The sequence below is a fragment of the Strongylocentrotus purpuratus genome, unplaced genomic scaffold (assembly GCF_000002235.5).
Source record: "Strongylocentrotus purpuratus isolate Spur 01 unplaced genomic scaffold, Spur_5.0 spur5_scaffold_5, whole genome shotgun sequence".
Classification (NCBI taxonomy): domain Eukaryota; kingdom Metazoa; phylum Echinodermata; class Echinoidea; order Camarodonta; family Strongylocentrotidae; genus Strongylocentrotus; species Strongylocentrotus purpuratus.
The window spans coordinates 10,194,342-10,218,905 of NW_022145611.1; the positions used below are offsets into that span (position 1 = coordinate 10,194,342).

At 36.4% G+C, this 24,564-nt stretch overlaps 2 protein-coding genes across 2 annotated transcripts in view; both read left to right on the forward strand.

Moving 5' to 3' along the window:
- Positions 1-755, forward strand: part of LOC115919080 (ryanodine receptor 3-like) — a 13,601-nt gene extending 12,846 nt beyond the window's left edge. Inside the window, 1 exon segment of the mRNA XM_030999250.1 lies at positions 1-755. This exon segment is cut by the window's left edge and continues 2,655 nt beyond it. The gene's annotated coding sequence lies outside the window, so the exon portion shown is untranslated.
- Positions 756-3,938: 3,183 nt separating this feature from the next.
- On the forward strand, positions 3,939-24,310 carry LOC574611 (cofilin). Its single transcript, XM_030999698.1, has 6 exons — positions 3,939-4,141; positions 12,720-12,742; positions 18,000-18,101; positions 18,578-18,610; positions 19,081-19,286; positions 22,011-24,310. Exons 2-6 carry the CDS (start codon positions 12,740-12,742, stop codon positions 22,168-22,170), a joined length of 504 nt encoding a protein of 167 aa, XP_030855558.1. The 5' UTR covers positions 3,939-4,141; positions 12,720-12,739; the 3' UTR covers positions 22,171-24,310.
- Positions 24,311-24,564: the final 254 nt, after the last annotated feature.

The following is a 24,564-nucleotide window of genomic DNA, read 5'->3' on the forward strand; positions in this document are numbered from 1 at the left end:
TCTTGGAGTGGAATTTACAAACTATTTACAAACCACTGTACTTATAAAGTTTAGCAATATTTCACAACTCCATATAATTGATGAGTCATAACAAAGATTAATTTGTATTTTTGTTTGTTTTTATGTGCAATGTATTTTAGACAGATTGTAGAGAGTTTTTACTTTGCAGTTCCTCAATAAATGTGTGATGGAGCCTATCCATGAAGAGTGTGACATTTTGCTTGAATGAAATAGTTTTCTTAGATCAAATAGTGTACTGGAAACGTCAAGGTTGTCATTTGGGGCACAATTTGAGGAATTGATGTAACTGATTGCGACGTATTGAATGAGCAATTAGTGTTATATACTGGCCTTTATAAAAAGTAATTAACAAATTTACTATCATGATTTTTCAGTTATGATAACAGAGAGATTTTAATCTACCGGTATTACAAATTGAATATGTTTTGAAGATATGAGAAATTTATTAAATTATTTATTTCTATTGGCAAAAAGCCTACTTACGTATATCATTACATTGATCATTTATAGTGATTGGATACTGGTTTACTTCTGGGTTTTGTATTGTCTCTAATTAATGTACCGGTATTTGATGTGTCAGAGTTTGAAGGTATGATGAATTTTTCCTGGTTTTGCATTAAGTAATGGTTTTCAGACTTGTCTCCGTTTTTGTCTTCTTTTCTATTTATTGTGACTTTTTGAACTTTCTTGCTTCTTGATATTCAATCAAACTATTAAATTAATTTGTCACAAAAGTCACTATTTTATTTTGTCTCTGAGTGTATGTAATGACACACACACACCCACACATATACATACATATTATAACCCTACATCATAAAAACTGGTATATTACCCTATACCTAACCCTAACCCTGAATTCAAAACAATATTACTAATTAAACTAATGACAAATGATTAAACCTATTGTTTCTCGGAAGATCTTTAAGTTTTCCTCTGCCTGGAAACGTACGTAGAGGGCACTACTTCTTTTGTTCAATTGTTAACAGGACACAAAACTGTCCTGCTAATGACCATCTCTACTTTCCATTAGTTACCAACTCATTTTTTTACTACATATGTCCTTCTAATGATGCTGTAAGGTGTGTATATATATATATATATATATGTACATACATTTATGGGGGGGGGGTATTTTTTTAATCCTTTGAGAAATGTTGATGATCATAGTAATGATAGACAAGTGATGATGGTTATTAGTATAATGAAGTACTTGATGATGATGATGATGTGATGATGATGATGATGATGATGATGAGTAGGAGATGATGGTTACAATTTTTTTAAAGAAAGAGATGATAGTAATAATAATGATGCTGATGATTCTGGTACTTTTGAGAAATCCTTTTTTTTTTCCACTATGGTCATACAACACCTAATTACACCTCTAGAAAATTACTTAAGTTGTGCTCTGGATTTTTTTTTTTTTTTTTTTTTTTTTGGAGGGGGGGGGGGGGGGGGGGGGGGGGAAACAGGCTCCCAGACTATGGAGATGGTCAATCGGTGTATTTACGTAATTATGTATAACAAAAACTGTGGCTCCTGAGAAAGCAATAGGCCTACAGTTTTCCCAAATTAATAACTTGTTAATGAAATGATTATTAAACAATTTGCATCTCGAGGAAATTATCATACTTACTATTTTTACTAATTTGAACCGAGTTGAATCAAACACTAATACATCATTTGGAGCAGAAAAACTTTGTCGAAGGGCATTTTTTGTTTGTGTGTGTGTGTGTGTATTTGTATGTGTGTATTAGAGTGAACATTAAACCGCCAGGGGGGAAATACTGTATAAATTAGGCTATAAGCCTTGGTCAAGTAATCAATTTATTGAAAATGAGAGTTCTTCAAAACTTGAAAAAGGCACACCAATTACTATTTGCACAAAATTCAGAAGAGGAGGATAGCCTGCTGCAAAAAGATAAAGGCAAAACAGTGTATAAATTGGGGAAATATTTTAAGGGGAAAGGGAGATGCGGATAAATTTGGCGAAAATGAAACATAAAAGACGTGTATTGTGCGGAAAAGAGGAAGGAGACTTGATCTTTTTCAATTTCTTTTTCAAGCGCTATTTTTTTTAAATTCAATTTCACTTATTCTACATCTCTTTTTAAAAAGATACAATTTATGCAGAAATGAACATTTCAAGAAGGTAAGATGAAAGTAAACAAATAATACAAATGAAAAAAGTGTTGCCCACAGATTTTTTCAATGGGATCAGGAACCCCTTTATAAGTTTATAGTTGATTAGCTTTGTTGAAAAGTTGCATTTTTTCTAGATTCTTAAACATATAAACGACTGGCAGGTATTGTGTGTTATTCTGAAAGGGGAACGGCATGTAGGATAATATTATGTCATACAGTAATCTTTGTATTTAAAATATATATATTTATTTTTATAAAAAAAACATTTTTTAGTGATTTTGCTTTTTATTAATATTATTATTTGTTATCATTATTCATTATTAATAATATTATTAAAAGTTATTCTTCTTATTATTGTTATTATCATTATGGTCATCATCGTGACTGTTGATAATAATGATGAAGATGAAGATGCGCATGACGTTACTTAATAGTATTATCATTATTAGCATTCTTTATTCATCATTAATGTTGTTGAAGATGATGTTATCATAATCCGTTGATAACTTTATTGGAAGATTAATCGTTATGATTGCAGACTTTTTCAAGAAACCTCATTATTGATAGTAATAATAAAGATGTATTCATGAAGGGCATAATAAACTCTAAAATCTGTATATACCCGAGCTAGTTTGAAAAAAACAATAGTAATCACAACTTCAATTTCTATTCAAAAGAAAGCAAAATAATGTAGCGACTATATACATTAAGATATCATCTATTCAGAGGAAGGTCAAATATTGAATCAAGTCAAGTAATTCCTTAAATCTAATCATTAATGAACTAGTTATATTACAAGGTTATAACAGAAATAAGTTGATAATATGATTATCCCGGAATAGATTGATTGAAATAACTAACTCATTTACAATAAGTGGCGAATTTGAAAAGAAAAATATTCCCCCCCCCCCTCCCATAAAGCGCTTGCTCTCAGATTGCTACGTAATGCCAATTAAAACGACGATATTTTTTTTATATATTTTAAGATTTTTAAAAAGAACGAAACAGAGAAAAACAGAGTACAAGAAACAATTCTCGGTCGCGTCGAATTAATGTTCAGTATTTGGTTTTATTTTTCTCCTAAAAATATGATTAAATATAACAAGTTCAGCGAAGGGAAAGGTAAGTTGTCCTCCTCCAAGATAGACGGCCCTTTCAATCCCCTCCCCTCTCAGCTAAGAAATATATAATACTACCCCCGGACTACCTCCTAATTGCCCCCACTTACCCTAAAACCTCTGCCTATGATTGGGGCGTGTCAGAGGGATTGCCTCATGTCCATCAACTTTTGCTCAGCATCTACGTAGGCGTGTTGAATCTGGAATATCACGCCAAGTTCGGGGTTAAACTGCCTGTTGAATATGCAGTAGGATAAATTATGCATGAAGCTGGTATGGCAAATCGCATGTTTGGGTGGTCATCCGAGGGGATAATGCTTTCGCCAATTTATTTGAAAATGGATGATCCGTCATTGCTTCCATATCTAATTGATTTTTAGCTGAGATTAAGATTCAGAAAGAACTAATTTAACGTTATTCATTGCAATGGTGCCAAATGGGCGGGGACTAAATGCCCTTATATGGAAAGACTACCAAGTAGCCGAGACCCCAACGCCATATACGGATACCACGGCCTAATTGGGTGTCTACATATCACGTGATTTGTGAAAGAGGTGAAATATTCCGCCTCGCACGCGCGCACACAACGTACTATCCGCCCGCCGGCGAGCTAGGCCTAGGCGTGAACGTAGATACGCAATCTGCATCCTAGCCGCGCGCTTATCCAGCTGTATACTGTACATGCATATAAGGCCAGGCATATCGCGATCGTACGTAAAAATTAACGTACACCACGCAACACACACGCACACTTTGCTTTTAATTGTGCACGCGCGGAAAGGTCTCTTTGACGAAGTTTGACCGAAACTGTGTATCCCTTCGATTTGTAAAGGAATTATTTTTGGAATTTGACGGTAAGAATGTCTATCTGTTTGAATTGTATCAATATTTCATATGATTGAGATTTTATATAAGTCTTTTAAGATTTAGAGACTAGAGGCTGCCCAACTTTGTCGTTCGTATGGAGGTTAAGTGGAGTTGAAATGTAACTTCTATTCAGAAATCCGACATGTCCTGGTGGTGGGGATCCCTGAATTCGTTTTACATCGGATGTCTCGCTCGCATATAGCATTGCATTGCATGTGGTCTGTAGAAATTGAGCGCGCGAACGTGCGTATCTGTGATGGAGGAAGTGAGTGCTAGACACAGCACAGAAACATGACCAACACCCATTTACGTGATTTTGTATGAGTATGCTGCTCAAACTGTTGGTAATGAACTAGACCCTAGCCAAATTTTAATTGGATATGGATCTAGATTTAAAGTTACATTTACATGTAACATTAGTTTCTGGATATTAGCTACTCTAGAGTCTAATACGGTATTCTAGACCGAATTTTCCGTCTCTTTCGTCCGTTAGCCTCTTATTGGGGTAGGGTCGGCTCTCTCTTTAGAGACGGAAACCGTCTATACACATTCCCTTGATAACGCCACGGCTATTTCAGGTCGTATTGTTATGCCCCCAAAATCCCCCAAAATGTCATTTTACCTCGTGCATATCCAATTCAGCAATTGTAAATTGGGCCTAGATCTAGATCTAGGCTATAATACATCGGTTCCACTTAGTCTACTAACTTGATTGAAATAATCTGTTTAATGTAGACCGAAAGCTTCAGTCTCTATACTAGGGTAGGGTGTCTGATCGCGCACCCAATGTTGTGTGCTAAAACCCTTCCCATAGAGATTGTACGCTTCCCTATGTACGTGCATTGCGCGACCATCCAAAATTGGTCAATGATTTTATGAAAAAATTTGAAATTCAAACCTTTATAACAAATGATCCTGAAGGTGAAACTCAATAAATGAGGTGTCATATGAAAGAGCAGGTTTTTCTCCATATTCCCCATAGGGGGCCACCACCAGAATTCTAAAAATATCTTGGTCAAAACAGCGATTGAAATGTTGTTTGCATCCTAGCTCCAAAATTTGCCACTTTCCTGAGCTGCGCCCCCGCGGCTTAAGCAGGGCTAGACGTAAGGATAATATCCAGATGCTTTTTTTTTCGCTAGCCCCAAGGGATCATTTGTTATAACAGTTTGAAAATACCCTTCCCACATTTTTGGAATCAGCTAATTAGGGAGGCGTGAGCTCCGCTCAGTCCAAACCATGGTTACATCGTAACATGTGCGCTTATAGTGAATGAAAGTATGGGTGGCCGATTCTCGCCATAGAACCCGGAAGTGAATACACGTTGTAGTCAATGGCAATATCGCGGAGATTGTCTCCGCGATATTGCCATTGACTACAACGTGTATTCACTTCCGGGTTCTATAGCGGGAACGGCCACCCATACTAGTCAATGGCACATATCGCGGAGACAGCGTGGCTCAAGCTTGCAAGTCGCGCATTGGCTGAGCAACTTGCGTACGATATGCATACGCTTGCATATCGCGCGATACAGCTGTTTGGCTAAATTTAGCAAAACAACATAACTCTGCGTGTACGTCTTTTTCGTCGATTCTGAGCAAAATGCTATGAATATTTCAGCATTTTGAAGGGGCTGTATCTTTTGATAGAAACATCGGCGAGACTTGAAATTTGAAATGTATTATTCTGATTACATTTTTAATTCAAATATCAAACAAAAATGGTGAAAAACGATCCCAAATTGAAAATTGAAAAATCGTTCAGACACCCTATCTATACCGTCGGTTGTTCCACTGAGACTACGTCTGGCTCCACTAGACCTCCGGTTATAGAGACAGAACGATCGCCTATGCCAGCCTATGTTGAAGATATCACGGCTAGATTTTAGCCGTTAGGCCCCTCCCACAAACATGAACAAATTTGCCACGGCCGTATTGTTATGCCCCCAAAATCCCTCAAAATGTCATTTTACCTCGTGCATATCCAATTTTACATTAGGCCTAGGCTATAATTAGGGTGTCTGAACGATTTTTCAAATTTCAATTTGGGATCGTTTTTCACCATTTTTGTTTGATATTTGAATAAAAAATGTTATCAGAATAATACATTTCAAATTTCAAGTCTCACCGATGTTTCTATCAAAAGTTACAGCCCCTCCAACACGCTGGTATATTCATATCATTTTGGTCAAAATCGTCGAAAAAGACGTCCACGCAGAGTGATGTTGTTTTGCTAAATTTAGCCAAACAGCTGTATCGCGCGATATGCAAGCGTATGCATATCGTACGCATGCTGCTAAGCCAATCCGCGACTTGTAGCTTGAGCTACGCTGTCTCCGCGACATGTGCGATTGACTAGTATGGTTGGCGTTCGTCGCACAATAAACCCGGAAGTGAATGCACGTTATAGTCAATGGCAATATCGCGGAGACAACGCACGTTGTCTCCGCGATATTGCCATTGACTATACATGTATTCACTTCCGGGTTTATCGAGGGAATTTCCAACCATAATTTCAGTCACTATAATGTGTAATTGAATTTGGGGTTTCGTTCGTGCGCGGAGATGTTACGCGATGTAACCATGGTTTGGACTGAGCGGAGCGCACGCCCCCTAATTAGCTGATCCACCAAATAGCGAGAAGGGTATTTTTAAACTGTTATCAGTTGTGATCCCTGGGGGCTAGCGAAAATATAATCACATAGAATTGTTCCTTAGGACTGGGACTACTTATCGATCGGGGCGTCATATCTCAAAAGTGACAAACCTCAGAGTTAGCCAGGACACAATGTTTAAATTGCTGTTTTGTCCAAGATATTTTTAGAATTTCGGGGGCTATGCCCCTTTGGAAATATTGGAATTCACCTGCTCTTTCATATGACACCTCATTCATTGATTATCACCTTCAGGATCACAACTGATAAAGGTTTGAATCTCGATTTGAAAAAAAAAAATTGACTTTTTTTGCATGGTCACGCAATGCACGTAGGCTGCATAGGGATGCGTGTAATCTCTATGGGAAGAATTTCAGCACACAACATCGGGTGCGCGATCAGACACCCTACTATAATACATCGGTTCCACTTACTAACTTGATTGAAATAATCCGTTTAATGGTCCCTTTTAAGGAAATTATGGGTCAAAATCGACATCCATGTTGAAAATCTTGCAAGCCGTGTTGAACTCTCGCTGCCGTCAATCTCATCCCTTCTAGTCTACGCCGAAGGCAAAATGATTATGAAGGAAAAACTGTGCGCCATCTACACGTTCGTAATGGCGTTATCACAGTCAATCGAAAATATTGTTGATTTTTTGAGGCGGCAATTTCATATCTGGACTTTTTGACGCGGAAATTTCGTCAGCGATGAGTGTTGAACTTTTTTGGTGCGCGAGCAAAATTTGATGCGGGCGCTGACGAGAACCATGAGATCAACTTTCATCGGCCTTACGAACGTGTAGATGGCGCACAGTTTTTCCGAGAAGGTGTCTACCATTGTTAACTATCCCCAACCTAGGTCGATCAAGGAATTAGAGAGGTTCCTTGGGATGGCCGGATGGTATCAGAAATTCATTCCTAGCTTCTCAGATGTTGCTGCACCCCTTCATGGATTGAAGAAGAAAGGTGTTCCCTGGAATTGGACTGCTGACTGCACTCGTGCTTTACAGGCCTTGAAGGAGAGCCTCCTCACTGAGCCAATACTAGGCTACCCTGATGATGAATCCAGGTTTGCTGTACACACAGTCACACAGATGCCAGCAATGTTGGGGTCAGTGCAGTCCTGATCCAACAGCAACCGTCTGGGACGAGAACTATCGCCTATGCGAGTCGGTCTTTGCCTGCTGCAGAAAGGAATTATAGTACTACTGAGAAGGAGTGTTTGGCTGTAGTATGGGCCCTAGAGAAATGGCGGCCATATCTGGAAGGTAGAGAGTGTTGTGTAATAACGGACCACCAGGCACTTTGCTGGTTATTTCGGAAGAAGAAGCAAAATGGGCGATTTGCACGTTGGATTCTGAGGCTTCAGGATTTTCGGTTTCAGGTGATATACAGGCCTGGAAAGCAACATCATGTCCCGGACGCACTATCTAGGATTCCTAAGAAAGGTTTTGCCCCTTTGGTGGGAGTTGTAAACAGGGTTTTGTCGAATCGAGTCTGTGGCGGACATGAAAAGGACTTATGTGCGGCCAGTGATTGCATTTCCCCGGATGATGAGTCGGTTGGTTGGGTACAATGTGATGATTGTGATAAGTGGTATCACCAGGTTTGTGTCCATATTGGTTCTCAAGAGGCGGAGGAGGTAGACAAATACTCTTGCCCATCTTGTGTTGGCAAGTCAGAGGCCATGAATGAAGTCGTTCTTCTTTTGGATTTGACAAAGGATTCTGTCCTGAGGGCACAACAGAGTGACCTAGATCTTTTGCCAGTCATTCAGATCCTTGAAAAGCAAAAGAATGGTGGTGGGGAGGATCAAGGTCCTGTTCAAAAGATTTCAGATTTCAGTTTGAAGGAAATGGTGTTGTATAAGAATGAATGTGTAGTTATCCCCCAAGGTACTTCAGAATGCAGTGTTAGTTGAGTGGCATTGCAAGCCAATAGCTGGGCATCTTGGGAGAAAGAAGACACTTCAAAGGTTGAAGTCAATGGGTCTCTGGTGGAGTGGTATGTCGCCGTCTGTAAGAAGCTTTATTCGCAGTTGTGAGGTTTGTCTTCAAACAAAGCCTTCTTACCAGAGACGTCAAGGGAAGATGTTGTCTAGTACCTCCTCGAGGCCTTGGGAAAAGGTTGGTGTAGATCTCATGGGGCCTTTGCCAAAGTCATATGCTGGGCATGAGTATATTCTGGTGGCTGTCGACCATTTCTCAAAGTTTGTGGAGATTCTGCCTTTGAAGTCAGCTACCAGCCAGTCGGTTGCAACCACTCTAGTGAGGGAGCTGTTCTGCAGATATGGACCTCCAGGAGCCCTGCTCTCGGACAATGGCCCCCAATTCAGAGGGAAGGTTCTGCGAGCTGTCTGCACAGACTGGGGGATAGAGCAGATCTTCATCACGCCATATCACCCCCAAACGAACTGGGTCAAAAGGGTGAATCGTAACATCAAGGCCATGCTTCAAGCTTACACCGGATCTGACCATCGACAGTGGGATGTTCATCTCGCTGAACTCGCGTTTGCCCTGAACAGCAGTAGTCATGACACACTTGGTGTAGAACCATCAGTAGTTATGTTTGGACGGCGCTTGGCTTCTCCCTTGACCAACCGCCTGCAGACTGAGGGAAACAGACATTCCTACGCAAGAAGAAATCGCACACAATCGTCAACGCGCTGTTAGTAGCTCCAAACAATACTACAACCAGAGCCATGATGAGTGCCGCATCACTGAAAGAAGCCAAGTCATGGTGAAGACTAAACCTCTGTCAAATGCGAAAAAGAACTTCTCAGCTAAGCTAGCACCACGATGGACTGGGCCGTTTGTTGTGCAGAAAAAACTAACCCCAGTGAATTTCCTTGTGGTGAACGCTGCCAACAAGAAGGTATAACTCGCATTGTTCATGTGGACCAATTGAAAGGGTGCTAATTACTTCGAACATAGACTTCGCATGTTGTCAACGCTGTTAAAATTTTCGCTTATTGTAGCATATTGGATCAGGACTGGTTGAAAGTTCGCGACTCACGATTACATTGACTTACCTCTAAAGCCGAGTAAGATTTGGTCGAGAGCGGGACTGTCATAGTTGGGCTATGGATCGCGATAGAAACTAAATGGACGCTAAGTTTGATTGATCTGGACTCTTAATATAGATTCTAACAGACTCTTATTTCAACTGATGTTGTATGTTTAATGTCAACCATTTATATTGGTGCGTGCCCATGTGCTTTAATTCTGGCTTGTGCAGAATTATGCACTCTTCAGAATTGTTGATGACTATTATAATATTAACATGTCGGATCCTTATCTTTACAGTTAAAGGATAAATACAACCGGTTGGAAATTGTTGAAAATTGGAACTGTATATAAACTTGTGATTCCCTGCGAATTTTCTGTCATTGCTTCTAGTGTTTTTACTTGGAGTTATACATGTACACTGAATTTTTGTGCACATGAAATTGTTATACAGTATGTACACAGAATTTGTGTTTCAAAAGATAAATGAAACAAAAGAACTACCAATTGAGTGTAGTTTATAATTTACACATATACAGATGTTAGTTTCGCTAACATCCTACACTTTGGTAAACACTATATCTGACCTGAAGTTGGGTATAACAATATATATATATATATATATATTGTTATATATATTTAAATGTTTTTGCCGGACCTGCTGAACGGATTTACATTAATAGAAGATACAAAGTATGTTAGTTGTCATACATCCTACACTTTAGCCATGCAGGTAGGGCTAAATTACAAATTTGTCTAAGGGTTATTTCTTTTAGAAAGAAATCAAACAAAAGAGCACTCAGCTGTGCTGGTGCTGTGTTAATTATATTGATCTTTTTTTTAAAAGGTATTCATGGATATGCTTGAACATGTTCAGACGATAATCTGTATTGGACGTTTTTTCTTGTTGGTTTTTGGCATTATGTATTTTGCATCTCTGTTTTGCGGGGAAAAGCTATCCTTTGGGGTGCGGTGTTCGTTATTCTTACAGTGTACATTTTTTGAGTACTGATGGTATCTTGCGCAGACAAGCGAACTGAGTGTATAGATTTACCCTGAACTCAACATAGAAACAGTCGATAGCGATCACAGCATATTGAGAGAACTGGTGGTCGTCTGTTTTGTCTGTACGCGCGCTTGGTTGCAATATTGTTGCTTCACATGTATATGTCTCGGGCGAGATTTGGCTTGTTTTATGAGCAGTTTGGAAATGTTTGAATAATATTTGAAAAAAACCCATAGGGTATTTTTGGTGGTGGAGAGTATAGGGATTGATATCGTTATAACCGATACCGATACCAATATGATTGGGAGGGGGATCGAGAGACGAGAAAATGGACGGTTGTCTGTAAGATTCTGATTGTTGTTTCTAAGGCCGTTGTCGCCTTATTAAAGGTGTTATAACCCAATTCCTGTCTGATATCTAATCATTCCTGTCTGTACCTAGTGAATCCCCTTATAATCTAATTCGATCTAGAATATTACTAGATCCAGACTTCTTGGCAAATTCTCACAAAAAAAACATTTTAACCACATCAGTGATCAAATTAAATTCAACGAATAACATATCACTATCGGACATTCAATCGGAACAACTTCATTGGGCAAATTTAAACATTTTTTTTTTGTTTTTTTTTGGTGCTGTTCAACCAAAGAAATAAGAGGAAAACTGACCATATATTTGTGCGCAAAGAATTGTCCATGATCCCAATTTTCATTCAACAGCTGACAAGTGATGATGGATGCGAGCAGAAATAACGGGACTTGATGATATTGATATTACTTGATAGGTTCGTGTTTTGACTAGTTTGTTGCCAAACCAAAATGAAATTATCTTCTTCTTCTTCTTTGGGTTAAGTCTACCTCCTTCACAGTTGAAGATTCTTGCAGACTGATGACTGAGTGTGTGTGTGCTTACGAGAGCAAGGTGCATGTTGCAATGCTATTTACATGGTGCAAGTAAAAAGTTCCCGGACTTAGTTGCTGCCTCCCGTCAGGCATTGACGGATGAGGCTCATACTGTTTCTGGTGGCAGGTTGTTCCAACTCCTCACAGTCCTGGGGAAGAAGGACTGCTTATGTTGCTCAGATTTTGAACGGGGGACTTGGTAGCTATGTGCATGGGCAGTCCAGGAGGGTCTTGTGACAGGGTTGATGTAGTATGCTTTGTCGAGTGCTGCCAGGTTGTTGTGGAGCTTGTACGTCATCACTAACCTAGTCATCACCAGTCTGTAATTTTCTCTGCGTTGCTCGAGTGTGGTCCAGTCAAGTTGTTGGAGCATGGAGGTCACGCTAGAGGTGTTGTGGTACCGATTGAGGGTGAATCTAGCGGCCCATCTTTGTACCATTTCTATTTGATGGATGTGGTTTGCAGAGGAGGGATCCCAAACTGTAGAACTGTACTCAATGAGTGGTCTTACATGTACTAGAGCTTTGTAGGCAGTACTCTTCAGTTTTGGTGAGTTGATCCGGAGATTTCGTCTGAGGAAGGCAAGGGTGTTGTTTGCTTTCTGGCATATGCTTGTGATGTGTTTGTCCCATTTCAATCAAGGTAACTCCAGGAAGCTCCGATGCCGAAGGCTTCGGAGCTTCAGTAGGTGCATCTGAAAACATTCAAACAGCGGGTTGGGCGACATTATCTCAAAATATGCAAAGGGAGTAATTACAATTTTGACTTACTAGGTTGCTCAGCTCCTTGGGCATCTGGCTGGCCACTTCAAATTATAATTTGAAGAAATCTTTGATGGGGGAAAAAGGGGGTGATTCTTCGTCCTACCCTGACGATTCTTCCATGTTGTATCGTCGACTCAACATGGTCCTCTTCCCCGGTTGAATCTAAAAGTATACCGTAATGTGCTTTGTAAATTTTGATTATATTTCATTTCTCTTTTTATTCTCTTCCACAGTACCACTCCCAATTCTCATCATGGTAAGTAAAGACCAAAACAAATCAGTCTGTTTATTTAACCCTAACAGGGGGGAGGGGGGGGGGGGGGCATTATGATTTTTCTGATTGTTCGGTATGGGCAATTCCACGGTAACGGAATTACATTTCAGAGAAATTTGGGCTCTATTTTTATATACGGTAGACAGGTGGTTAGACCTAGGTGATTATTTATCTTTTTATTCTTTCTGTATTCTGCACCTGTTAGCAAATCAAAATTTAAAAAATTATTTTTCAACATTCGGAACACCCCAGGACCAAAAGAGTGTCGGTAACGGAATTACGGCAGAAAAATCAGGTTATTTTTTACAATAACTTTGACAAGATTTCGTCTGAAATCTGCAGCCAATTGAGGGTGAAGTAATGCTAATAAAGGGAGCTTATATTGTTGACTGTCCCATGGCAAGATTTTTTTGGGTGAAGTTGTCATGGTTTATCTATGCTGGATGGTTTTATGAAAGAAGGTAGCGGTAACGGAATTACATAAATGGTAACGGAATTACGTCTTCTGAAATAAGCTTGAAAAAAGTGATTTTGTAAACATTATGTAGGCTTAAATTGTTGTTTAATTGTTTCAGGGGTTGCAATAATTGATTTTAACTACAAAGCAATTCATATGTATACTTCATTTCTAAAAACTATTGGAAAACGCATCTTTTATATTGTTAAATGGCAAGTAAATATGATATTTCTGAGAAAATATTGGTGTGTAGTGATTAAATTTATGTCAATATGTGTTATCATATACTAGTTTACAACTAATTTTAATTTGGTTTAGTTTGCAAGTAGGAACATCACACAAAGTATGACAAACTACATGTATTATTGCCCATTTGCCGGTAACGGAATTACACATATACAGATCACTTTTGTGACCATACATGACAAACTGGTTGTGAAGTCGCCAAGGCAATTTATAGAAACGGGTCAATAAACTCCCCAGTATTCAATAGGAAACAATTAGGATATTTAATTGTTTTTTTTGCCTATTGTGAGTGCCTATTAACCAAGCAAATACCACTTGCAATACATTATTTCAAAGCTTATTTTATGCAGGTTTGATCAAAATCGATTGAAAATTGCAACATTACAACCTGTTCGTCGTGGATGGTTACATTTAAGCATTCAAACAATTCTAAAACACTTAAGTGCTACTAATAACATTGCCCACACCCAACACAGGGATCTTGGTGTAAATTAAAAATAAAACACATGAATATTTATTTATAATGATTTCAGTCCATAAAACCAACCACCAAAATCTAAACTAATTATATAAAGAGAGCTTAATAAAGCTATCATTTTGTCAACAGCGTTTCAATAATATTTCACACCAGAATTTGTAAATCATTCCCCTATCTCATATTTCTGTCGAGCCAATTTTTCAACCTGCTGAGCCAATTTTGTGACATTAATGTAGGGCCTTAGAGGGAGCACTGGTTATCATTCTTTTAAAATTAATTATAAACCTTGTCAGATAATTCAATATTACAATTTCAATCCACAAAAGCTAGCACCTTATTCAAAACTAAATAATTAAGATAACGTCATCAACAGAGTCGCAATAAAATGTCAAACCTTGTAAATCATTACGCCAATTCACTAAATTATTATCATTCTTTAATAGTTGGTTATCATTCTTTTAAAATTAATTACACACTTCATCAGTGTTCTTGAATTTAACAACATGTAACAAACTTGACCATTGTCATCATTCTTCATTCCAAACAGACCTTCTCTGAGCGCTAGCGATCTAGTCAAAGGCGCCCTGCCACCCCCCCCCCCCCTCCCCTTCCCATATGAATAATACGTAGAGTATGGAAATTTAACCGTTTGCAAGAGGGCTAGTCTGCTATGGTCGTAGCCATCTAACTTCTAATAAAATACATGTTTTTTTGATAGATTAGACCTTCCCCTTCAACCTCCACCTTCTCGTTTTTAAATGTATTTTCTCTGAGTGCTAGCGAACACCTTCCCTCAGTCCCATATTTTTTACGTGTTACGAGTCGGCAAAGTGACCGTCTGTAAGAAGACTAGTCCGGAACCTGCCAAAGCCTTCTTACTTTTTATTACATGTAAATATTTTTTCGCTAGATTAGACCTTGCTTTTTCAACCTCCACCTACATGTAGTCATCGGCAAAGGTTTTTTCTCTGTGTGCTAGCGGACTGATTCACAGTTACCCCCCCCCCCCCCCCCTCCATATAACGAAAGCGTCCGTCTGCAAGAAGACTAGTCCGCTATGGTCTTAGCCATCTAACTTTTAATGAATTATCCTTCTTCCTTCTTCGTGTGATTTATATGTAGACCTTGCTTTCCAACCTCCACCTAGCCGTTTTTTAGGGTGTTTTCGTGGGGTATTTTCTTTGAGTGCTAGCGGACATCGTCGAAGTCACCCTGCCCCCCCCCCCTTTCCCTTTAATAGTCCCATATGTATAATACGTAGAGTATGGAAATTCACAGTCTGCAAGAGGGCTAGTCCGCTATGGTCTTAGCTATCTAACTTCTGATATTTTTGTTGATTTTTTCAATAGATTAGATGAGATCAGTGAAGAATAAAAATCAGAAAAGGCACCGTTTAAAATCACCATAGGTGAAATAATATGAAGTATTTCCATGCTTAAATTAAATCAAAAGGTTTCATAAGAGATGTTGGTACAATTTTAATTGCAAGTTCAGAGTGAATGAAAAAAAAACATCTAAAATTCCCAGCCTAGTTTGTAGTCTTTATGCAAATTTGAAAAAAGTTTAAAAAAAATATTCATTGAATTTATCAAAGCCAGATCCTTAGTCTTTAGTTAGACAATAAGCCAATACTTTAAAAAAAGGGGCAAAATCCATTAAAAATGTTGTAACACAGCATACAGTATAATGTACATGAGGCAGCAGGTCCATCTCTTGAAAAACATACCACTCATTAGTAATGCTGCTGCCCTTTGTAACTCTGTTACCAATGTAATTCCGTTACCATGTAATTCCGTTACCAGTGTTTTAATAGGAAAATAATTAGATAACTCTGAAATTGATGTTTAGGGCTGTTGGTATGTTGATAAAGGAAGAGAATTTGCGAGTACAAAGAAAAAAAGTAAGAAATAACTTTGTGAGTAAAACTTCTTTCAAATTTTGGTAACGGAATTACGCCATTTTAAGGGTAAAATTGAAATATCTCTCATACAAAAACTTTTTTCATTTGTTGAAAATAATTTGCAAAACTTGATTCCTATTTGTGATGTTGTTCAATTAGGAATAAATATAGAGGAATAAGTTTTAAACACATTGCTCCATTGAATTTTAAGAAATTAAATCATGATCATGTAATTGAGGCCCCCAAAATAGCCCCAACTTCAAATAAATTTTTCAGAAAAAACGTAAAAGATATTTCAAAACGGTTTTCAGTTCCGTCACAAGTGATTTCTTGTCCACATGAAAAATGTTAAATTATAGAAGTTGGATCAAATTAAGAATTTGGTGATTTTCCTCTTTCCCATACGGAATTGCCCGTATTGATACAGATGGTGCCCCGCCGCTAGTGACTTTTTTCTTTCGAGTCTTGCGCATCCTTTAAAACATTTTTTTTTTAAATCAGGGGTACAGTTACAAAGTCACATGACCTTTTGTCTTTGCATGCCAGCCCAAAAATCGCTTATTTTTGTGATTTGTGTACAAAACACATGGAAATGTCATTTTTCCTAAAAAGAAATAAAACATTGGTTATTGGGTCTTGTTTAAAGTTTAGGTGTTTGTTTTGGGAGTCAAAATAGTTGAATTGTAATTAGAATTTTTTTTTTTTTTTTAAACAATAAAATACAAGAGTTTAAAAAAAATGAAAGAGATCTATTACATAATAAATTATCAAAACAAGAGACAACATAAGGAATAATCTAGCTCTTCCAAATTTGTTGTATCATTATTTCAAATGGTCAAACGAATACATGTAGTGAAAAAGAATGCTTAAATATAAAGAATATATGATTGATGGGTAAAAAGGTGAATTTTATGATGGAATTTTTCAAAAAATTAAATTTTCCATAGTATTCCATACACTTCACTTGATATGCATGCAACTTTTCGCGCCGATTGGCCGATTCACGGCCAAGATCTTAGGGGGGGCCACAAACTAACTGAATCACAAATCACAACCAAGGCAACACTGGTCACATACTGTAACAGATATTTTTATAGTTGTTTAAATGATTGAAATTAACTCTTCGTTTCATTTTATAATTATTTCTAGACAGAAAATCATTTCAATTTTTGAATTATCCGTAATATTTTCTCTTGCAAGGTGAGGTGTATTTAAAGAGAAGAACCCATCACAATTTGGTCATATTTCATTGATGATTGATGAACCTGACATTATTTACAATTTGAAAAGTCGTAATCCGACTGCATTTGTATACAGTATGTGCATGTACAAAGAGGTCCATGTTATAAGGAGACCAGTGGGTTTGGTTCTTAAAGGAAACCTTACCCCAAAGAACAAATGTAAGGGTTCTGAAAATGAGATTTATTCCTGTCATGCTGAGAAACTGTTCTTGCTTTATGCCTCTCTCATACACTTTAATGAGGAATCTTGTAGAATAATGGGCAAGAATACAATATGAATCTCTCAGAATAACTTAGTCATATCTTAGGGTGAGGTTTTCTTAAAAGGTAATACAAAGTTTTTAGGAAATTTTGAAAATTTTGGGTGGATAGTGATTCTTTACAATTTTGATATACGGTATTTGGATGTTCCTGTGGATGTATTATAAGCATTAGAAAGTTAAGCCCGTAAAACACTTTTTTAGAGAAAAATTGAATTTAAAAAATTTCAATTAGCGGCTATGGCAGTACAATGGTAGCTGCGACCATGAAAATCTCAGAATATGTAGTTGTGATGTATAATTTCCTAACGGGAATAGCTAATCGGTCGATTTTAGTTATGAAACATTGTTTTATAGCTTAATTAATATTTTGACCTTGTGAGGGAGCTATACAACATAAAGAGTTTATCATTTACAATTTCATAACTTAAGACTGAATATTATAGGATCGCATATGCTTCCAATATGTTCATTTGAACCAAATTCATGACCCCATACCATACCAAATCTTTGTAATTCCTTTAAGAACTGAAGACGGGGGGGGGGGGGGGGGGGGTCATCTCGGTCTAAAGTGTATTTTAACATACCGGTATTAATTATTATACTGAATGTACATGTACATGTAGTTCATTTGTGATATCTTTTACTTTGTTGCAGCCGAAATCAAGTATGTCCGGTGTCAGTGTCCCTGAAGAAATTCAGAAGACAATTACTGATTTGAAACAAAAGAAGTTCCAATATGCTGTATTTCAATTTAAAGTAAGTATATTGTAATTCCAATTTATTTATTTATTTTATTTTAAAAAAAATTGTCTTGCCAATCGAAGGTGGAGGTGAGAGAGTAAGGAGTTCAAACGGCATCTGTCACAAAAGTTAGTTTACTTGTGACAAATAACTTGGCAACCGTTTATGCTATTGCGACCAAATTTGGGTCAGAGTTGCACTTGGGGACCTTTGCTTTGTGGTGCTGTCCAATGCTGAGGTCATGGGTCATTTAAGATTATATGTACAAGTTTACCTTCAATTCTCTCTTGTGACAAATAACTTTGCACCAACCTACTCCTTGCCCTTTTTTTAAAACATTAAGAAAAAATTTAGCATATATTTCTTTAATTTTGTCATTTCATTATAACACGGAACAGTTTTTGGTCCAGATATACTAGCTACAATTTATCATACACATCTTGTGATTTATTTATATACCGGTATTCTTTTAATTTTCATTTCTTTTGCAGGACTTGGGGGTTGTTGATGACAAGAAGGTTGTTGTAAGTATTTTTTTACCTTTAAAGAGATTCATATTTCATTGGCAAGCAATTTTTAACACAAGATTTCTGTATCATGTCAATTATTTTCTTGTGCTGGTTAATCATTTTAGAGGCTGAGACAACTAAGCGCTCATGAGAAGATTGAATCATACAATCGGTTACTGTTTGACAAATAATGAATAATATAATCCAATGTGTGCAATATAGCTTTGTTTGTACCCTTGGCTAAAATTAATTTGTATTTCATACAAACTCTTTGGATGTTTTTTATGAGTAAATCTCATCCTATTTGGCATTATTGCTGTGACACTTGATGCTATTCAAAATCTGTCAATGAATCAATGAATGAACAGGGGAAAGCTGCTATATGTGTTGCTTGTTAATGACATCAAGAGCATTCATGCAAGTACTTGATTAGCACAGTGGTGGTACTAATAATTAATTACTGTATCGTTTACTATTTTGCCCAGGGATGGACCCAGGTGGCAGTAGGTGAAAGGTTTGAGGGATGCAGAGGCACCAAAGCTCACCTAACTATCGAGGAAGACATATTACGGACTGAATATACCAAATTCGTTGCAGAATACATGGACCCCGAGTCTGCTCTCTTTGTACTCTACGACTTCTCTGTAGTCAAAATTGACAACGTTAAAACGAAAATCATCGGAATTCAATGGTACGTTGCATTTCCTGTTATAAAGCTGTTTTTTAGTTTGGGGTTTGGGGTGGGGAAATTGTCAAGTCTGGTGGGTACTTGAAAGTGATAATACATCAGATCCTCGCCAGATCTACTATCTTTGATAGATCCAAATGTTCCCAAAAATGTGCTTAGAATTGACCATTTGTAGCTGACAAATCCTCTTTAAAGAAATGAGTGTATATGCATATCCCCAGTTAGTACTGGAATATATTACTGAAGGTTATTTCAATCCTTCTTTAACCCTATATAACCTGGGTGGGGGGAGGGCTTTAGATGCCCCCCCTCCCCTCTACATTTTTCGCGATAATTTTTAAACGCAAAAGAATCTTGCGCCAAAATTTATGACTTTTTACTTTTGAGTCTTGCACATTTTTTTAAACAAATTTTTTCGAAAATCTGCCCTACCGTTACAAAGTCACATGACCTTATGTCTTTGCATGTCAGCTCGAAAATTGCTCATTTGCGTAATTTGTGTACAAAACATATGGAAATATCTTTTTCCCCCAAAAGAGATAAAACAGTAGTTTTTTGGCCTGGTTTATAGTTTATTTGTTATTTTTTTTTTTTTTGGGGGGGGGGGGGTTCAAAATAGTTGAATTATAGTTAGAAATGAAATAAAACACAATAAAATACATAAGTGGGAAAACAAAGAAATTCATGAGAAATTATCATGGCTCTTCCAAATTTTGTTGTTGTATTATTATTCCAAATGGTCTAAAAAATATGAGTAGTGAAAACAAATGATTAAATATGAAGAATATATATGATTTATGGGTAAAAATGTGAATTTTATGACCTTAATTGCATTAATTACCAGAAATATGCAAATTATTCAATTTTTCCAAAAAATTGAAATTACCTTAGTATTTTATACACTTCACTTGACATGCATGGCGCCCCTTTTCCGGTGGCAGCGGCGGCGTCGACATCAAAAACTTTTTAAAATTTTTAACTTAATTTTGAAAGTATAAGTTCTCGTTCAATGAAACTTGGACTAAAGATTTATCAAGTATCCCCAATCATGTGAGTAGAATTTCAGGTTACAAAGTCAAGGTCATTTCAGGTAATCCTGTAAGTTGGGGCTTTGATCTGACCCTCAAAATTTTGAGAACTTTTAAGTTTTAGGCTATCAAATATTAAAAGAATATGCATAGCTGGGATTATTTTGTCATTTGGAGTTGTTGTAGACCATGTTTGGTGATATAAAGTGCCTTTTCATGACTTTTGTATATTAATGATATTAGTATAATTTCAAAAGTGTTTGTTCAAATTCCATGAAACTTGTACCCAAGGGTTATCAAGTATCACAAATCATATGACACAAATTCCATGTCACAAAGTCAAGGTCAAACGTCCTTTTTTTTTTAAGTCAGAAGACTTGGATTATTTTTTTCACAACTTAACCCTTACTGTACTGGGGGGGGGGCCTGGGAGGCCCCCCCCCTCGACATTTTCGGAGATTGCGCCGCAACCGCTCAGAATTTCGAATTGTCGTTTCATGACTTTTTTCCTTCAAGTCTTACGCACATTTTGATACCATTTTCGTCGAAATCGGATATACCTGTAAGGTGTTACATAACAATTAGTATGCGCATGTCATTAAAAAAGTGCTATAATTGCATATATTCATGTACAAGCAGAAATGTGAAGATATGAATCGATATCAAATTGCTTTTATATGTTTCTCAAAGTTACTTAATGTATTTCAGAACAAAAGAATACATTAGAAATAAAACAATAGATATAATAACAAATAAAAAACGATGAAATACATAAGAAAATAAAAAGTTGAAAATCGCATCAAATTTGAATAAATTATCATTAATTACATCAAATAACTATTTTGTGTTAGAAAAGAAGTTTCATATGAATAATGAGTTTCAACATAACAAAAGTGGAGTCTGACAATTTTTGTAATGATTCTAGTTCCCTGTATATTTCCAGACTAGATATTCATGAATGCGTAATTTGCTTATTCATAATTTATGCAAATTAACCTATGCATTTTCAAATATGAAAATAATGAAACCTAATGAATTTGAGATGAAGGAAACATTTATTCAATACATTTTCACGATTCTTCACAAGTCTACGGACAAATATGTAGAGTTTTCTGTAAAATGCATAAAATTAGCATTTTGCATAATTAATTAGGCTATAACGACAAAAATTTGCATATTAGGAAAAAACTAATTATACAATCTTGTTCCTTACGTAAATATCTACAAACATGCAAATTTTCGCATTCATCGGACATTCGACGGCCGAGACCCCCCCCCCCCCCCAGTCAGAGAGTGCTCGAAATAGCCCAGTACAGTAAGGGTTAATATGAGAATTAATAAATCAATTATGGTTATTTGTTCATATTTTATTATAGTTATCAATCTTGGTACAAATTATAGTAAATAATTCTTCTAATGATCAATTTAAATATGCTGATTATATTTAGAGGATTTTATTTTTGGGGGCCTGCTAATGTCTCACCCTCAATTTTTCATCATATCAAATTACGTAATGTAGACGAGACCACCGAGAGTGCATACCGGTATAACATTTTTAAAATAATTTATATACATTTAATTTTTGTGCCCCTGATAGTTTCTCGACTTTGATTATTGAAAACACAAAAGTTGTGGTATATTTTCTAAAATTTGATTTCTTCTATTAATCGTTCCCTCTTTCCCTGTTCTTTTCCTCCAGGTGTCCAGACAATTTGGGTGTAAAGAGTAAGATGGGATACGCATCCAGTGTGGAAGAGTTGAAGAAGGAGTGTCTTGGGCCGACGGTAGTGTACGTGCAAAACGAATTAAGCGAAATTGATTACGATTCAATCATCAAAGAATTTGCTTCAAAGAATTGAAATGCTGACCTGGCAAGCAAGGAGGTTAAGTACATTTGATTTTTAAAATGGGACATTTAATAGGAAAATATCTGCATTTGTGCAGTACTGCATACAAAGTGAATATGTTGCGAGTCTGCCATCACTGACCATGTTGGGATCTTGCAAATATGACAAATAAAGCTTCTTAATTAAAATCATTGTCTGTTTTTTGCTTGTTCGGTTCATTAGCCCTTCGTAGGAATTAATGTAGAATTAATGTCTGTTTATTGATTTGATAACATCCCAAGAAGTTGAGGACCAATTTAAGAAGAAAAGGGAATTGCTACTGATGCTTCCCTGGTGAATTCAAAAGTTTTATGAACTCTGAAAGCATTTTGTGTCAACAAACTACATGCCGGAAATGCTGGGAATTAGTGTTGTTGTTGCGTTTGGTTTTCTCACACAAATTTAATTACTAGAGGATGTGGGATAATCGTATCACTTCTTAACACATTGACATTGATTACTTTGTATACATGTACATGTATCTGTAGATTTATTTTGCAGACTTGATATTAATATATTTTAAGAGCATCGAGCCATTTCAATGACCATGTTTGATTCTACATGGAGAAACTTATTGACCTACATGTATAACGTGTTCAATGTAATAGGGTTTAATGATGTACTCTATAGGCCCCCCATAAGAATAAATGTTATTACTGTGTCAATGTCATGATTTCATTTGAAATGCCAATAGAAAACAACGTATCAATGTAAATGAGGGCATATTTTGCGGGTGGACAGAAAATTAATCAATATATGGAAATTTTCAGCAACATGGTGGGCTGCTTGTCTGATAAAAAAATTTGTTGAATAGAGGGGGGAAGAAACGTGTCGTTTGTGTTTGGAGAGGAACGTTTGATTTACCCATGAAGTTGTTTGCAGTACTTTCATGAATGATACATTACCAATTAAAAAGCTTTTATTTTTTATAACTGCAAAAGAGCTATTGCTTTGCTGGCCATTGAAATTGAAGAAGAAAAAAGTGTGTCTTGTTAATCAAAATGAAAAAAAATTGGGCAGTCAGTACTCTCAAAGCATCCTTGCAAACACTTCTGTAGTAGAAAGATAGAAAGAAAAGGGAAAGTTATCGTGAAGCATAGCACAAGGTTTTCTGGTTATTGTTTCTTGCACACCCAAATATTATCAAATGTATTTTAACCATCTTAGAAAACTGGGGAATGATCATCGGCTTGTCAGATGAGATTTGAGTGAAGAAGAAGCGGTTACTAGTCTATGTAAATATATTTTGTGTTTAAAAAGAAATACAAATTTTACCTATTTCCATGTAGTGTAATAATTCATCATGACATTTACAAAGCTTTGGTCATTTTCTTTGATAATAGGCAAATTCTATTATAAATGATGTATAATTGTAGTATATGCGCTAACAGTGTTAAGATATGCATAAATATCCAAAGATATTCTTTTTAGTAGAAATATCAAAGAACGTTTTTTTTTTTTTTTTTCAAGTTTCAAGGTATGGAAAAAAAATTAAAAGACACAGCGAGAAGATTGTTGACAATGGGTATATATATTGTAAGACTTTTTTATATTGAATATTTGATCAGTTGTACAAAGTTGTGCTGTCTGAGAAGCATATTTGAGATAGTTTCATTTATATAGTGGTTACATCAAATTTTGGGATATAATAGCATTTTGTTACCCCATAAACAAGTGAAATTTTCCTAGTGCTGATTCATTGAAATCAGCATTACATGTTTGCTTTTATTTCAAAGACTTTCATTTTGTAAGACAGGACATACAACTGTTGTTGTTTTTAGCAAGAGAAAGGAAGTGTTTATCTAGAATGGTTTATGTTAATGCATTGTGCAGTGCCCAAAGCTGTCTATGAGATCTGTTTTAAGTAACACTTTTGTTCTCAATCTGTTCAGAAGAACATATTCCAAATTAAAAGAAAGAAGAAAAAAAACTATTGAATGCAGGCTTTCTTTTTTCTTTACTGTAGTCAAACAATTGGATAACTGATATGTGTCAGGTAAATTATCTAGGAAAGGTTTCCCTGTACTTTGGTAATTTGGTTCTTATTTTATTTATGCTTAAATTTTGTCTGTATCACTAGCAAGAGAGTCAGTAAAATACCACTTTATCTTCATTCCTTTTTGCATCAAATTGCTTCAATTTGGTATTGCTTTTCTGTGAACGAGTGTGTAGTCTTTTTCATGATGGGAGTCCCCAAGAAGAAAGCATGGCAATGATAACATTTATCAGCTCTTCCCATTTATGTATCAAATTGATTATGTAGTGTTTTTTTGTTTTCCTCCCAAGATAACTTTAAAATATTCAATTTCTGCATTGTATTTGAATATACTGTACATGAATGTTAATATTTTGTTGAAAATACAGGTG